This window comes from Thalassophryne amazonica, chromosome 3, assembly GCF_902500255.1.
Source record: "Thalassophryne amazonica chromosome 3, fThaAma1.1, whole genome shotgun sequence".
In the NCBI taxonomy this organism is placed as follows: domain Eukaryota; kingdom Metazoa; phylum Chordata; class Actinopteri; order Batrachoidiformes; family Batrachoididae; genus Thalassophryne; species Thalassophryne amazonica.
In genome coordinates, this window is record NC_047105.1 from 103,220,576 (window position 1) to 103,239,090 (window position 18,515).

The 18,515-nt window shown below is 38.0% G+C and overlaps 1 protein-coding gene across 1 annotated transcript in view; it reads left to right on the top strand.

Annotated features, from left to right (window-relative positions):
• Positions 1-18,515, top strand: part of LOC117507345 (inter-alpha-trypsin inhibitor heavy chain H3-like) — a 71,394-nt gene that overhangs the window by 17,518 nt on the left and 35,361 nt on the right. Inside the window, exons 12-19 of the mRNA XM_034167191.1 lie at positions 76-261; positions 458-597; positions 1,834-1,991; positions 10,669-10,704; positions 12,905-12,940; positions 13,024-13,065; positions 15,727-15,840; positions 15,926-16,127. Coding sequence (XP_034023082.1) covers positions 76-261; positions 458-597; positions 1,834-1,991; positions 10,669-10,704; positions 12,905-12,940; positions 13,024-13,065; positions 15,727-15,840; positions 15,926-16,127 — 914 coding nt within the window. The remainder of the gene's footprint in view (positions 1-75; positions 262-457; positions 598-1,833; positions 1,992-10,668; positions 10,705-12,904; positions 12,941-13,023; positions 13,066-15,726; positions 15,841-15,925; positions 16,128-18,515) is intronic.

Genomic DNA, 18,515 nt, shown 5'->3' on the forward strand with positions numbered 1-18,515 from the left:
AACAAAAAGCAAAGACAGATTTAGAATATAAAAGGGACTACACATAGTTTTGGGTATTTACCTTTGGATCTCCAGGGTTTCTATGATGAAGTGGCCAGCCCTCTGCTCTCAGATGTGGACCTGCGTTACCCTGACAACACAGTGGACGTTTTGACCACCAACCACTTCAACCAGCTGTTTAATGGCTCAGAGATTGTGGTCGCTGGTCAGATGAGGGACAGTGACATGAACAACTTGGCGGTGGAAGTATTTGCCAAGGGGGTGAGTCATGGATGTAATAGATCAGTTTAATCAAGACTACCATAGCATAGATTTGTGCCAGTAAATGACAACAAGTATATTTGATTAATCTCACAAATTTGAGTTCCTTAACATTGCCTAATGTAAATCATTGAAGCAATCATTTTGGGAGGAACCTTTGATCATCAACATTCTTAGCAGTTATTGTTTTCTCCAGCCGGAAGAGGACTTCCAGGTTCACGGACATGCCAGTGCTATGGACTGGGATGTAATCTACCCAGATGAGAATTACATTTTTGGGAATTTCACAGAGCGCCTGTGGGCCTACCTCACAATCCAACAGCTACTGGAGAAGAGGTCTGTCAAAAGATGGGACTCCACCAAAAAATTCCTCACTAATACGTTTTTATGCCAAAATATACTCAACAAAAATATAAACGCAACACTTTTGGTTTTGCTCCCATTTTGTATGAGATGAACTCAAAGATCTAAAACTTTTTCCACATACACAATATCACCATTTCCCTCAAATATTGTTCACAAACCAGTTGAAATCTGTGATAGTGAGCACTTCTCCTTTGCTGAGATAATCCATCCCACCTCACAGGTGTGCCATACCAAGATGCTGATTAGACACCATGATTAGTGCACAGGTGTGCCTTAGACTGCCCACAATAAAAGGCCACTCTGAAAGGTGCAGTTTTGTTTTATTGGGGGGGGGATACCAGTCAGTATCAGGTGTGACCACCATTTGCCTCATGCAGTGAAACACATCTCCTTCGCATCATCCGTGAAGAGAACACCTCTCCAACATGCCAAACGCCAGCGAATGTGAGCATTTGCCCACTCAAGTCGGTTACGACTACAAACTGGAGTCAGGTCGAGACCCCGATGAGGACAACAAGCATGCAGATGAGCTTCCCTGAGATGGTTTCTGACAGTTTGTGCAGAAATTCTTTGGTTATGCAAACCGATTGTTTCAGCAGCTGTCCGAGTGGCTGCTCTCAGACGATCTTGGAGGTGAACATGCTGGATGTGGAGGTCCTGGGCTGGTGTGGTTACACGTGGTCTGCGGTTGTGAGGCTGGTTGGATGTACTGCCAAATTCTCTGAAATGACTTTGGAGACGGCTTATGGTAGAGACATGAACATTCAATACACGAGCAACATCTCTGGTTGACATTCCTGCTGTCAGCATGCCAACTGCACGCTCCCTCAAATCTTGCGACATCTGTGGCATTGTGCTGTGTGATAAAACTGCACCTTTCAGAGTGGCCTTTTATTGTGGGCAGTCTAAGGCACACCTGTGCACTAATCATGGTGTCTAATCAGCATCTTGATATGGCACACCCGTGAGGTGGGATGGATTATCTCAGCAAAGGAGAAGTGCTCACTATCACAGATTTAGACTGGTTTGTGAACAATATTTGAGAGAAATGGTGATATTGTGTATGTGGAAAAAGATTTAGATCTTTGAGTTCATCTCATACAAAATGGGAGCAAAACCAAAAGTGTTGCGTTTATATTTTTGTTGAGTGTAGATTAATTTAATTATTAAACAGTTATGTCCTCTTTTTCATTTGTTTTTCCCCAGTAACACTGGTACTCAATTGGAGAAAGCCAGTGCTACAGCCAAAGGCCTGGACATGTCCCTGCGATACAGCTTTGTCACCCCTCTAACCTCCATGGTGGTCACCAAACCTGAAACTGATGGCACAGACAGCTCTCTCATTGCTGATAAACTGACTGAAGGTAAACAATAACGTAACACCTTATTCCTTGTGGTTAGTAGTGTAAGCATATTATGGAGTCAATCAGTGAAAAATTTCAGATGTTTCATAAGTAAACCCATAAAAGCTGCTTCCTATTCAGCTCTGAAATTATGGGATCTGACAGATACCCCTGAGGACTAGTGAATATCTTGGGCTGGGTTGGCATCTTTTAACAGGTACAAGAATTGTAACAGAAAATAAAGACAGAGCACTATATGTGGCCCTGTGAAAGACTGGCGTTCCAGTCACGAACGGCTCTGCTTACCGGGCTCCCCACTAATAAAGGTGGGCCCAGCTATCAGGGGCCAACCAAAAATCCACGTTGCTTCTGTATCACTTCGTCTAGGCAGGATTCTGACTTAGAGGCGTTCAGTGTACCCCACTGCCCCCCTGCGACTGCTGGGGATAGGCTTCAGTAGCCTTCAGCCTTCAGCTTCAGTAGCCCCCCCCCGTGACCATGACAAATGAATAAAGGCAGAACAGCCTTCCTGTCATGATGTATACCCATGCACCTGAGCACATTTTTACTCCTCTGTCCTCAAGGGATCAGTTTGCTGGTGTTTGTTTCCTCCGGTATCTTTTAGTCTCCTCTGTGTTTGTTTATCAGTCCTTCTGCACTCTCTTTGCTTACCTTTTGCACTCCTTAGTCCGCTGGTCCCCATTCACCTTTGTTCCTGCTCTGCACATTCCTCGTACTCGTACAAAGACAGTGGCTGAAGACATTAAAACCACTACACATTTCACTCATGGTACCAACATGAAACTTCAGTCACTAATTGTAATAGCAACATGAGACTTATCTAAAGTGAGGAAACCAACTGAGCAACAAAAACACAATAAATCAGTAACACTAACAACACTGATAAACTAACATAAACTACAATAACAACATTTAAAACCTCAAACCCCCAAACTGGAAAGGCATGTAAACCCAAAATGTAATTAGCAACATTAGCTAATATTCGTTGTTTCTCTAAAACTATTAGTCCCATCAGTGTTCCGTTTTGGCCAAACAGCAAATGTCAGCTGTGCTCTGTTTGTCCCTGATCAAAGAGGCACTCACACACACACAGCTGCTGTAAGCAGGTGCTTTGGATTTGACAAACAAAGACAGTGGCTGAAGACATTAAAACCACTAAACATTTTACTCATGGTACCAACATGAAATTTCAGCCACTCATGGTAAGAGCAACATTAGACTTATCTAAACTGTATAAGCCAACTGAGCTACAAAAACACAATAAATCATTAACACTAACAACACTGTTAAACTAACATAAACCAGTTAAACCTCAAACCTCTGCAAATATTTGTCCTAAAAACTTTCTGTTTTTGCAGTGTTCAACCTTGACCCAAAATACATAAGCATGCCAAGCAGCAAATGTCAGTTCTCCCCAGGGTTTGCGTGATCAAAGCCATACACACACGCACACACACATGCGCACACAGAGGCCACTTGGCTATTATAATATAGATAGATATTTCTTAAAAACACAACAGAAGATGATGTAACAATGACTGCAGTATGTCTGTTAAAGATTAATGTATGTTTTCTAGTCACATTTCTTTTCTTCCTCAAATCATCAGAGGAAGTTTTTCCTTACCACTGTCACCTGTGTGCTTGCTCTGGGTGTTGGTAAGGTTAGACCTTACTTGTGTGAATCGCCTTGAGGCAACTTTGTTGTGATTTGGCACTATATAAATGAAAATGAATTGAAATTCAAAATGAAATCATTTTTTCAATCTAGTCATTTCAACATTTAATTATGTCCTCTTTGACTGTGTGGTTGCTTTCAATGTTGTAATCAGGACAGAGTAATTACTGAAATATGAATTTGACTATTCTAATGATTGTGAGTTGTGCACAATGGGGAAGGGAGCTTCTACTTGTGCAAATGTCTTTTTGACTGAACTTGACTGAACTGGACATGTTTAATGATTCATTCATTTATGAATGAATGAATGAAAACTGTTTATTTCGAACATTTGATACAACAACAATTACAAGATAGATCAGTAAAGACAACAACAAAAAAGTTCCAACTGTGTACCCAACATGTCCGAAAAGGGGTAGGGTGAAGCATCATCTTATTTATCCCTACCCCTTCTTCCCCACAACCAGTAATTTGCCACATATACACATAGATTCCTACACACCTAAACCAATATATATATATATATATATATATATATATATATATATATATATATATATATATATATATATATATATATATCAACATACATACACATATATATACATACACATATATATATAAAACATATACACACATATATACACAAACATAAATATACACCTACACATACCTACTTACATACAAAATACTATATATTTACAAGCCGAAGCAAAAAACAAAAACACCCTAACCCTCATTACCCTTCCTCCTCCCTATACCTAGAAAAAAACATATTTTTGTACCGCTGTTTGAACTGGTTCATGCTTGGACATTGCTTGAGCCCCACTCCCAATCTGTTCCACATCCTCACCCCACAGACAGAAATACAGAAACCTTTTAATGTTGTTCGTGCCCACTGATGCTTTAAATTAAATTTCCCCCTCAGACTGTAATCCCCTGATCTGTTAAAAAACATATTTTTAATATTTGCTGGAAGTAAATTGTTTATTGCTTTATACACGATTTGTACTGTTTGAAAATGAACCAAGTCTGTGAATTTTAAGAATTTGGATTGTAAAATAGTGGATTTGTATGATCTCTATAGCCAGTATTATGAATAATTCTTATAGCTCTTTTCTGCATTACTGATAGTGATTGTGTTGTACCTTTATAAGTATTACCCCATACCTCTGCACAGTACTGTAAATATGGTAAAACCAGTGAGCAGTAAAGAATGCGGAGTGAGTTGTGGTCCAGAATATGTTTCGCTTTGTTTAGAACTGAAATGCTTCTTGACAGTTTACTTTGTATATGTTTTATATGAGTCTTCCAGTTTATCTTATCATCTATTATCACCCCCAGAAACTTATTTTCATGTACCCTTTCAATATCTACCCCCTCGACTTGTAACTGAACCTGTATGTCTGTATTACAATAGCCAAATAACATGTATTTTGTTTTACTTAAGTTTAATGATAATTTGTTTCTGTCAAACCATATTTTCAATTTTCCCAAACAGTTTTGGACCCAATACTGACCCCTGTGGGACGCCACAAGCATTGTCCAAGCATGATGATGTATATTCCCCCAACTTCACAAACTGTTTTCTGTTACTTAAGTAGCTTCTCACCCAGTGCAACACCAACCCCCTAATCCCATACTGTTCAAGTTTACTGATTAATATGTCATGATTGATTGTATCAAAAGCCTTTTTAAGATCTATAAATATTCCAACTGAATGTAATTTGTGGTCTATGGCGTTTGTAATCACCTCAACTGATTCTGTTAATGCAAGTGATGTTGAACTATGTGCTCTGAATCCATATTGACTATCAGTAAGTAATTTATGTTTATTTATGAATTTGTCTAATCTATTATTGAATAACTTTTCTAATAATTTGGAAAATTGTGGAAGCAAAGAAACAGGTCTATAATTTGTGAAGTGGTGTCTATCCCCAGTCTTATACAGCAGCACAACCTTAGCTATTTTCATTTGATTGGGAAATTTACCGGTTTGAAATGATAAGTTACAGATGTATGTTAATGGTTCTACAATCCATTCAATGACCTGTTTTACCACCACCATATCAATTTCATTTAAATCGGTAGATGTTTTATATTTACAATTATTCACAATGTCTATAATTTCTTTTCCATCCACTGCTGTGAGGAACATTGAACAGGGATTTCTTTCTATGACCTTATTATTACAATCCTCAGGTTGGGAATTGGGAATTTTTTCTGCCAAGCTTGGTCCAATATTTACAAAAAGAAATTATTAAAACCGTTGACTACCTCATCCTTATTTTCCTTCTTGACATTATTATCAATGAAATACTGAGGGTAACTCTGTTTTTTATTACCATTTTTGATAATGCTATTTAATATATCCCATATTCCTTTAATATTGTTTTTGTTATTATATAATATGTTACTATAATATTCATTCCTACATACCCGTATAATATTAGTTAATCTATTTTTGTATTTCTTATATCTATTTTCTGCCTCTTTAGTCTTTAGTTTTATGAATTCTCTATACAGTGTATTTTTCTTATTACATGCATTTCGTAACCCTTTCGTCATCCATGGTCGAGCTTGGATTTTTTGTTTTCTGTAGTCTTGTTTAATTGGACAATTTTTATCATATAATGATGTAAATATTTGTAAAAAAGTTTCATATGCACTATCAACATCACTTTCACTGTATACCTTTTCCCAGTTTTCCTCCTGTAAATCCTTCTTTAGTGTGTTCATGTTTTCCTCTGTCCGCACTCGCCTGTATTTTATTTTCTCCTCTGGCTGATTCCGCTGATGGTTTCTATTATAAACAGTGATGCCGGTAACGCGTTACTCTAATCTGACCACTTTTTTTTTAGTAATGAGTAATCTAACGCGTTAATCTTTCCAAATCAGTAATCAGATTAAAGTTACTTCTCCAAGTCACTCTGCGTTACTATTATTTTTCATTGTGGGTCGATAGCAGCATTAAACTTGGTCTGTGGGCAGGAGGTCGGGGTTCGACTGAACTGCCCACTTTCAGCGAGCTGTGAGCTTTTCATCCGCGGTTTTTTGCAGCTGCTCGACTCGTCCTCACCTCTTAAAGCGCGGTGATCAGCACACCTGCACTGAGCTTTACAAAGACATTTTTATACTTTTTTTTCCTCCTTTATTTAGAATTCTGAGCTGAGCTGCTCTGTATCGTCTCGTTAAAAACAGCTGATCCTCCGCGACGCGTCAACAACTAACACTATTTTCCACTCAAATGCACCTAAACTCTGTTTCTGAGGACCACATGATGTGAAAACACAATAAAACTTTCTTACCTGTAAATCTGGTCACGTTTTCTGCATAAATAAATGTTATCCATTCTTTGTGCTCAAACGCCAAAGCAGGGGCGAATCAAGCGGGGATGGGGGCGTGGGGCAAGGATGTGCCCCCCCACAACACCCCTAGATTAAAGGTCCAGTTTTGAAGCCTTTTTTTTACTACAACTACTAATACTACTTAAAATAATATTAATTTCGACAAGTAAAATATTTAGAGAGAATTTAAATGTTAGAAAAATGCTAGAATGAATTTAATAGTTACATTTATAAACAATGTAGGTTCGAAATTGCAAGTTTTACTGTTACAGTGCTGTCAACAGTTAAATATGAGGTCAAGAAAGAGGTCTTTATTTTACTTTTTATAAAACAAGTATTTATTTTCATTGAAGTCAAGAAAGGGTGACTATAAAGTGAGTTTTGGCAAAACAAGTATTGTCATGTTGAGGTGGCAGAGGGTTGTTGTCGGCAGCTGGGAAAAGTAACTAAAAAAGTAACTAGTAATCTAACTTAGTTACTTTTACAATTGAGTAATCAGTAAAGTAACTAAGATACTTTTTCAAGGAGTAATCAGTAATCAGTAATTGGATTACTTTTTCAAAGTAACTGTGGCAACACTGATTATAAATGATGAAAACTGGTAGATGATCACTAATGTCATTGATTAATAATCCACTCACAGTGTTATTCTCAATATCATTGCTGAATATATTATCAATTAAGGTGGCACTATGGGATGTAATTCTGCTTGGCCTGGTGATTTTTGGATATAAACTCATACTGTACATTATACTGATAAATTCATCTGTTATTTTATGCTTATTTGGATTGAGCAGATCAATATTTAAGTCACCACAAATGAACACAGTTTTTTGATTAGTTTTTGAGAACATTTTTCCCATACAGTCAGTGAATGTTTCAATACTAGATCCTGGTGCTCTATATATACAGCTGACTAATACATTTTTGCTTTTTTCTTCACATATTTCAATAGTTATACATTCTAATAAGTTATCAATCACAGTTGTCATATTGTCTACTATTTTATAATCCATGTTCTTATCCACATACACAGCCACTCCTCCTCCACTCTTATTCTTTCTGTTTACACAATTAAATTCATATCCATCCAGTTCAAAATCCATTCCTTTATCTTCATTGATCCATGTTTCTGATATAGCAATTATGTTAAATATTTTTTTAAATTGACTTAAATATTCTTTAATGTTGTTAAAGTTTGCATATAGACTTCTGCTGTTGAAATGGATTATTGATAATTTGTTATCCGTTCTAATGATCCGATTAAACTGTTCATCTGTATAATAGCAACAACTGTCATTGATATTTGGGAAGAAATTATTGTCCAGGTCTATATCGTGCTCCAAGTCCAGTACATTGTGGTCTGTGTATTTAAATGTTCTCAGTTCTACTTTTCCATGATCAGCAATCCTTTGAGTTATATCCTTCTTGTCTCCAGATGTAGATGATGTAGTAGATGAATAGGTTCCTCTGGTCTGTGTCATGGTGTTGTGATGTGTTTGTGTCCTCATACCTTATTGGTCGTATTTGTCCAGATCCTCGATGTTCCTGATTACCATAACCTTCGCTTGTTCTGGTGTTCCATTCAATTTGATAAATGTTTTGCAGTTGGATGTCCATGTCTGTTGAATTTTTCCCTGCTTTTTTAAGAAACGAGCTTTCCTGGCGATGTCTGCGTTTCTTTTGGTCAGATGTTTATTGATGAATACGTTTGTTCCTTTAAGTTTCCGTCCCTGTTTTAACAATGCCATTTTATGTTTTCTGTTGACAAACCTCATTATAACTGCTCGCTTGTCTCCATCCTCTCTCCTGGGCAGGGGGTGGCACGCTTCAATGTTATTACAGTCCAATTGAATACCTTTAGATTGCAGGAAGTCAGCCACCTGTTGTTCCACTGAGCTGGCCTCCTGCTCACTGGCCTCCCCTCCGCTGTCTTCTGACACCGCCCGTGCGTAGGATCGAGGTTTAATATGAATTCCTGTAATAATAACGTCGTTCATCCTTGTGTACTGTTCCAACTCCGCAACACGGTTCTCCAGGTACACCAGACGCCGGTCTTTATCTAATTATTTATTGTTAAAATCTAAAAGGAAACAGCTTTTTTCAAATAATAAAATAGTTCCTCTTTAAAGAGCCTTTGTTTTATTTAGAAGCATAGCAGCACGTATGAGTTTTCAGAGACAACAGCTGAGGTGGACCCTCAGGACATTAACCAGATGAAGGTCTCCTCCCCAGCTTCGACATCTTGGTGGAGTTTTTGGAGCTACTTTCCTCACATTTTGAAGAGCAGAGATATTCTCTTCTTCCTTCTGGACTGAAAGTTTTGAAGTGCATCTGTATTTGCAAGATTCTCTGCACAGCAAATGTTGAAATGTTACTGAGGTGGAAATGAAGCACATGAAGAAATATATGAAATATTATATATGAAATATATAATGAAGAAATATATTTCTTAAAACATAAAGAAACACTAAATAGTGCTGTGCTAGTTTCTTTAAGGTCTGGTTACTTGATAGTTAAAAAATGAAAATTATTATTTAAAGTTGAGACTGTTCTTGTAGTCAGAGCAGTAACAATTAAAAAAACTGAGTAGATTTATTTGTTAAAAAAAATGAAACAGATCAAACCATTCACAAATATAAAACAGTCAGTTCGAATGAGTGATTGATGCTAAAGTCTAAGCTAATGTTGGCAGATAAAACCAGTGTTAAGGGGTGCACTAACGTCACATTTTATTTTCAGATTACTCATGCACATTTGCAGAAGCCCCGTTGCTCAAAGTGGGTGTATGTATATATCCAAAAGTGAAGAATTTCGGGCTGAGTGTGTCTGCTCAGCTCCTTTGTCTCCACCTGGCCTCACTGACAAAAAGTTGCTGAAAAAAGCTCATCCCAGCAGGTTGATGTCCGCCACTTGTTATTCTGCTTTTTGCTGCTAATCTTGTGGCTATGAGTCGCAGACTGAATGTTTTTTATTTAATTCTTTTTTGGGAACACACAAGTCTTTACAACATGGCGGCGGTGAGACTGGTTTGTGTCTTTTTTTGTGTAGCACGATAAATTGCAAATGCAAACACTGGGATGCTAAGGCTCCATGTTCATATAGCATAGCAGACTGCTTTTTTGTGCTTTTAAGCTGAAAATCTTTCAACTTTTTAGACAGGCACCATGACTGCACTGCAATGCTTTTTCAGGAAACCTTGAGGATTGGATTAGTTTTATTTCCTGATTTGTCACTCAGAGTCTTTCACAATAGAGACAAAAACTCATCTGTTATCGCAGATTGGATAGACAATTGGTTCTGGCTGGGGTGAGTAATTTTTATCTACTTATTTTGTAAGGTAAGTGTCATAGAAACAAATCAATTCAGGTGGAGTGCCCCCCACAAAAACAATGAAACAACAGGGCATTCTCTAAGCACTTTCCTACTTTGGAAAAAAGAAAATGGTATATGGACACAGGGACTAAAGCATCCCAACTTTTTTCTGATTTTAGGTTGTAACTTCATGTAATGATGCATTTTTATTTTCATGATTCATTCATGGTCCATTTTTTTTCCCTTGCACTTGTGTAACTGTTACCTCTGTCTGTATCTGATAGTTGATATTTGATAAGTGATTTGGAGTTTAACTGTCATTTCTTTTGCTGCTTCACAGCACAGCGACAAAGAGCAGAAGCAGTGCAATTGATAGGTACTGTTATCTTTGTTTTGTTGCATTTTAGCTAAGTGCATTTGAAGAGTTCAGATGCAAAACCCAGTATCTCCAAAACCATAAATTTTTAGTTGACGCCAACATGTACTTGGCTGTCAAGGGGACCAGCAGTGTGCAAAAAATGAATTTGAACAAAATGTTTTCATGTTATTGATGAAAGTCTGTGCATTTCAGCATAGGGTTTCCTTTAAATCCCCATTTTCAACTGCATTTTTCATTCATTTCATTCATGCTTTTGCATCTGAACTCTTCACTTGCAGACAGATGTTTTTATTTTTTTTTTTTGATGACAGTTCCCTCGGCCCATGCTAGCAGGTCCCGTGCTCAGCCAGCTGGTGAGTTTTTCTATAAAAAAATTATCTGATTTCACTGCACACTGCTGATATTGCTAATCTGTTTGTTGTGGGTGCAAATATAGAGACACTTGAAGAACATGAGAGCTGTTTCTCATGTGGAGGTTGTATTTTTGTTTCAATTTTTTGGGACAATTTCTGAAAAAGTATCAAAGTGATTTTTAGGAGTTGTGGAGGAAGTATTTGTTGTTATCACAGGATAAGAATCAATAAATTATTGTGATGAACGAGAAGTTGTTTAAATATTATCATATATAGAAATGAATCTAATGTTGATGTTCTATAGGAAAGTCTAAAGTTCACTTAGAGGTGTGTCCTTCTCCAAGTGTAAAGCGGTTGTATTTACTTTCTTAATTAATCAAAGGTGTGTTTTGGGTGAGACATGTTTACTCCTATCATATTGTTATGTGGCATTTCTTTTAAAACTGAGCATGGCGCATTGCTATTTAGAAGGCAGATTCAGAAGTGAGGGGATTTCTGGCTCAGAATGGACAAGTGCACAGAAAACAAAGTGCACGGGAGATTTGTTTTGAGGAGCAGTGTCTGCCCCAGCTCCTTGAGGTGAAGCATTTGAGCTTCTCACTCATGCAACTCCTCCTCCATCTCCGTCCACCCAATTTCCATATCCCTTTATAAACAGACAGACAGACAACCCAAGCAACATCATATTTTCCAAAGGTCAGTAACTGAGGTCAAGGTCAAGGTTCTCAGTCCTATTTGAGCTAAACTTGTAAAACATGTGCAGGAGGATTGTGGAACTGCCCAGGTTTTTCAAAAGTCAATCATTGGAATCAGTGTGAATAGGGTTTTAAAAAGGAATAGTTTGCACCATGTGCTGTACTTATCATGTTACAGGTTAACATATGTCATATGCCATAGAAATCCAATGGATGTCGACACTGTTTGACCTTTACTTTGGACAGTATACATTCAGCACTGTCAAAACTATTCCATTTATTAATCCTATTAGCTCAACCAATAATTTGCATCACTTTTTACCAAAATTGGAGCCTTTTATTTTTGACCCCTGTACAAACTGAGACTGACCTTTGTCACCGTTTTTGCTGTTTTTACCACATAACTTCACAACATTCACTCAAAGATAGTCCAAACTATACCTTTTTGGATTCTTTATGATCAGACACATAATGTGCTATACTTTTCAATATGATTGAAGCATTTTTATTTATTTTTTTGACCCCTGTGTAATTCTTCATTAATCCCTACTTGGCTGCCTATTGAAAAATGAAGTGGGTAGTCTGCTTTTTCAAAAGACTAATGTCTAAGGAGTATTTGTGCTGAATTTGGTGCTTGTACTACCATTTGAAAGATTGTTTCAGTTATTTGCTGCACTATATGCAAAAAAGTTAAATTAAGTGAACATATTTTATGTAGCTCATTAATCTACTTAATGCAGAAATGTAGTAAAACTTCAGCACAGAGTAATATTGATTATACATTTTAGTTGTTAAAATTATTATTGTTATTATTATTCATAGTAGTTGTAGCAGTAGTAGTAGTAGTATACACAATATGGTTATTGTTGTCATAGAAACAAATGTCACATGGAGTGCTTCCCTCCCACTAAAAATGCTGAAACCATTGGGAACAAGACATTTGTGGGCATACTCTTAGCACTTTTCCACTAGGAAAAAAATTGGTGTATGGACAAAGGGCCTAAAGCATCCCAACTTTTTCTGATTTCTGAGGTTGTAACTTCCTGTGATGGCACCTTTTTTATTTTCATGATCTGATTGTTCATATATGTATGATATGTGATTTGGACTTTAGCTGTCTTTTTTTTTTTTTTTTTTGCTGCTTCACAGTACTGCAAAGGAGACCACCCATAGCTCGACTTAAAGGTACTTTTATCTCAGTGCTGCATTGTTGCCTTTTGGCCAATTGCAGTAACAGACAGATGTTTTGATTATTTTTTTGATGACAGGTCCCTCGGCCCATGCTCCCAGGTCCCATGCTCAGCCAGCTGGTGAGTTTTCTTTAAAAAAATTACCCGATTTCACTACACACTGCTGATGTTACTGATGTGTTTGCTGTGGGCACAAATACAGTGAGACTTAAACAACATGAGAGCTGTTTCTCCTGCGGAGGTTGTATTTGTATTTCTAATCATCTTGGACAGTTTCTAGAAATACATCAAAGGGTTTTTAGAAGTTGTAGAGGAAGTATTTCTGGTTATAACAGGATAAAAATCAATAAATTCTTGTGATGAACCAGAACTTGATATTAATTATCATTTGTTTAAACATTATCATATATATCGATGAATCTTATCTTGAGCACGCAGTCTAAAGTCCATTTTGGGGTGTTTCCTACTCCAAGCACAAAGGGGTTGTTGTATTTACTTTCTTAATTCATCACAGGTGGGTTCTGGGTGTGACATGTTTACCCCTATCAGATTGTCATTACTTTTAAAAGTTTTGTAAACTTGAGACCGGTGCATTGCTGTTTAGGTGGCAGTTTTAAAAGTGAAAGGTTTTCTGGCTAGGAATGGTTGGGTATGCAAAGTAACAAAGTGCACAGGAGATTATCAGGAGCAACATCCATCACAGAAAGAAAAAACAAACCAGAATTATTAACATTTTTGTGCCTTTTACAATAGTTTTTACTTGTATTTTGTTTTTCTTTTTTACCTTTGTACCTTTTTGTTGTGATTTGATGAGTGCTGAGCTTTAATGGGCATACACTCAGAAATATTTAACCCTAACTTTTAAGATTTATGTAATTTTATTACATGACAAATTCCCATTTACTTTTTTTTTAGATAATTTTAATATAAACCTACCAAATAAACCTTACATGATGCATATTCATTACTGTAAAAAAACAAATAAATGTTACCTATACAAGATAAATGGCATAGGTAACATAATTATTATGCAATTCAAACAATATACTTTATGTATTTTAAATAAATACTGTCATTATTATTGATTTAGAGTAATTATATTTTATTAATGCTAAATACATAAAGCTGAGGATTATGCATTTCAAATAAATAGGATTTATTACAGTAATGAAAATGCATCATGTAAGGTTTATTTGGTAGGTTTGTATTAAAATTATCTAAAAAAAAAAAAGTAAATGGGAATTTGTCATGTAATATAAAAGTTAGGGTTAAATATTTCTGTGAGTGTATAAGCAGAGAGAATGCAAATGATGATTTGTGCCTCACCTACATACATGAACATTGCCTCATATAAATAGAACAAAAACTCTGTGCTCAGCTTTAGACCACATTTTTGGCAGTCATGCGACACCTTTTGCCGCCCATTGATAGTAATGTACTAGCACTGTGCCTGTTATTTTAAGTGCAACATGCCCATGGGAGCAGATACATTTGCTGTTTAAATATGGTGAGCTGTGCTGGGTGGAATTTAGCGCCTGTTGAGTGTTTTGGCATTTGGCTGCAATATAGCGACCACAGTGCTGCTGCATTTTTGTCTTTTGGAATTACCCAAGCAACATCAAACTTTCCAAAGGTCAGTCACTGAGGATGCGATCATTGGGATTCAAGGACAGATTTGAAGGATCTCACTCCTATTGATCAAACTTGTATGTGGAGGAGGGTTCTGGAGCTGCCGAGATGAAGTCAGGTGTGTCAAAAGCCAATCATTGACATCAAAGTCATTTGTGTCAAAGGTCATAATTGAAGTTTTTTGAACTTTGAACATGGTGGTGCATTCTGGAATTGCCCAAGTGAGGTCAAATATGTCAAAGGTCAAAGGAGCTTCTGAAGTCATGAGCTTACTGGACAGAGGTGTTTGATAATGCAGATGTGTTTGCAGGAGAATGAAGGTCCAAATCTTTAGGATCCTGGTGCTTCCTGTCTTACTGTATGGTTGCGGATCTTGGGCGCTAACCAAACAGTAACCTAAGATGACAAATGGATGTCTTTGATACCAGCTCTCTTCAGTGTATCCTTGGGTGCTGCTGGAATGACTTTGTATCAAATGAACAGTTACTTAGGGAAACTCCAGCGCCAGTTTTAACCTTTTGGCCATGTGACACAGTTTAGCGTGTATGATCCAGCACATCAGTACCTCAGTGTTGAGGACCCCAGTGGCTGGAGAAGGCCAAGGGGATGCCCAAGGATCACCTACCTGTGGTAGATAGTTAACCTGGGCGGGTGTTATCCAGGTCCCATGGAGTTGTAGCTGTGGCCATGTGTGCCACCAACACATGCTCCCACACTTGACTCCAAGTAGCACCAAACCTGGCTCACACATGTAGGTGGATTCTGGAATTGTGCAGGTGAGGTCAAATTTGCCAGAGTTCAGTCATTGTGGTCAATGGCACTGGAATCAAATGTAAGATTGTCATAGCAATTACTGTTTTCCTGTCAATGGGTACTGCTACAGTGATTATTTAATTGTCACATCAGCAGCATCTGCCCTGCGATAGACTGGTGGCCTGTCCAGAGCGTACCCACCTCTCACCAAATGACTGCTCCAGGACAGGCTCCAGCTCCCTGGTGACCCTTATTGGGGAAAAAGTGGGTGTAGAAAATGAATGAATGACTGAATCAGCAGCATCTGCACTGATTCAATGAGTATTAACAAATTGCTTTCCTTTTCAGTTGAGAATAATAGAATTATCTTTTATACGCTGCCCAATGCTTCTTGTGCAGTGGATGGAGATCCTCATTTCATGATTGAACTGCCAGACAGTGATGACGCACTTTGTTTCAACATCAATGACAAACCAGGAACCATTTTTAACCTGGTCAGAGAACCAAAATCAGGTCAGCCCTGAGTCTCAGCAGCATGTTTCTATATTTTAGCTGTAATGCGAAGAGAGTGAAGCTTCAAAACTATTGTGTCTTTCAGGATTTTTTGTGAATGGCCAGATTATTGGGAAAAAGGTTGTTGCATCAGATGGAAATGTCAACACTTACTTTGGCCGTTATGGAATCATTCACAAGTCTCATGGGGTGAGAATGGAGGTCAGCACTCAGGACATCTCAGTGTGGCAGGACAGCAAACAGATTAAGCTGCTGTGGTCCAATACTGCGTCCATCAATGGAACAGAGTAAGTGATGGGAGCTCCACTCTACACAATGACTCGTGTGCAATCATGATGTCACAGATTGTTCACAGTTCAATTCACAAAGCCATGTGTACAATACCCACTGCTGCCCACAGCACATTTAATTTACATACAAAATTTTACATTTTGTTATCACCGCACTTTGAGTTTATGTTCACACAGTGAGTGTCAAGGAAGATTTTACAGAGTGAAATCAGGCTATGTCTGTCCATTTAGGAAGCCTAACAATGATAATACAGCATGATACAGATGGCATTTATTAGTTAGAATGTCATTTCCAACTTTACAAGGAGCCACGACATTTGACCGAAAATGTATACACACATAGGTAGTGGCAAAAAAGTGACATTCATTTACTCTGTTTTAGTCTAATCTTTCACCTTTTGAACCCAGCAGCAAAACATCCATACACATTGTCTTGTAGTAGTTGACAATAGTTGTAGTTAACATGGCCACTGTGGTTGTTCAGTAGTGCCTTAAACCCTATTTACATATAATAAAGTAGAATGCACATTTGTTTATTGCTTTGTGATTCCGTGTTGCCATGTTATATGGTTCTCTATGGCAGTGAGCGTTGATCAGTTCTGTCCAAAACTGATTAAATTTATCATCAACAAACATGCAGCCCTTCCACCCTGTTTAATCCATGTGGGCTCCAAACTGTTTGAATTACATGGTTATTACCTTGAAGTTCAAATGTCATTTGACCAAGTAGAGACATGACGTATGGCTTTGAATTGGTGTTTGATAGTAATCACAGGTCTATCTGAAACCAGTTCTTCAGAATATCCATTCTAAATAATCTGTATACTATCAGGCCGGATGGTCAGGAATTGCTGGACACAAATGCATGGCTCAAACAGCTCTGGTTATTAAAAGCCTTTACTGGTGAGGATTGCAGAGGTCGGTACACGAGTAGGCAGTCAAGGAAAAGCAACAGTACAAAAAATCATGAGGCAAAAGGTGTGGTCGTTTTAATAGGCTGGAGGTCAGGAACACACAAGACACAAGGATGCAGGCAGGACTATGGAACGCAGGTACAGAGCTGGAATGAAGGCACAAGGCATGACAAACTGGCAAGGAACTAAACACACCCAGTGAGTTTATTAACCCCCGGTGACAATCAGTAAATCAGGAAAAGGTGTGCATGGAAAGCACCAGAACAAGGGGATGGGCAGAGAGAGGGAAACACCCACCACCAAGATCCAAGAGACAGACAAGAGAAGAAGAGACAGACAGACCCAAGCAGAAAAACCCAGCAAGAGAATAAACAAACAAAAACCAATGAACCAAGAAAAAAACAAACAGATCAAAGAAAAGAAATATAAACAGGTCACTAAGCAAACTCAAACCCCGACATATAGGAGTTACATTCAAAAGCTATCTGGCCTTATTTTATCCCATGGAAACCAATGAAGTGTGCAAGTTGTCATTTGGTGAGGAGGTGTAGGGTACCTTCTTATGCATGCGTGACTTTTTCCTGCCCGCACAGCACATCAGTCGCTAGCAGTCAGCCTTAGAGCGAACATGTATACTGAGAACCCATCAGATTCTCGAATCGAGCAAAGGGATTGTATCAAATTTTGCCAAAAGCTTGGAGATACCATTCAGAAAATTCAGCAGGCTTTTGGCAATGAGGCCTTGAGCATAATGCAAAGAAAAGAATGATATATAACTTCTTCAAAAATGGGTGCACATCAGTGGATAGCAAAGCATGTTCCAGTAGGACAAGGTTTTGCAGATAAGGTGTGAAAAAGCAGAACTTTGCTACATTCCATGTTGTTGTTGGATTTGCCATGCGGAGAGTGTCAGCAAAATTTGTGACGGAGCTGGTAAGGGAGGAGCAGAAGCAACTGGAGCTCCATCAGTTCCATCTTCACAATGCACCCAGGAATTGTGCTCATCTGATTCAGGCTTTTCTGGCCAAACACAACACTCCTGTGATTTGTCAGACTCCCTAATCTCCTGACATGGCTCTGTCTTATTTTTGGCTGTTTCCCAAGAGCAAAATGACACTAAAAGGGACTCTGTTTGAATCATGAGAAGACATCAAGCATGACTTCCCAGTTGGACACATTCCAAAAAAGGCCTTCCAGAATAATTTTTTCCCTCAAAATCAAACAACTTTGTTCTTGGCTGAGCCTCAGTCATTTTTTCAAGTATGGTCCTTTGATTTTGTTCGCACATGGATGGACTTGCAAAAAAAAAAAAACAATGCCCCTGCATGGCTGCTTTCTTTTACAGTTCTGTGTGACTACTGCCTGAAGCGTAAACAGTTTTCCCTCTGGTCACGTAGCATGCAGCCCAGTCTCACGTTTTTTTTTTTTTGTGCTCCCGTCACGAAATGAGTCAAATTTTCATGACAGGGTT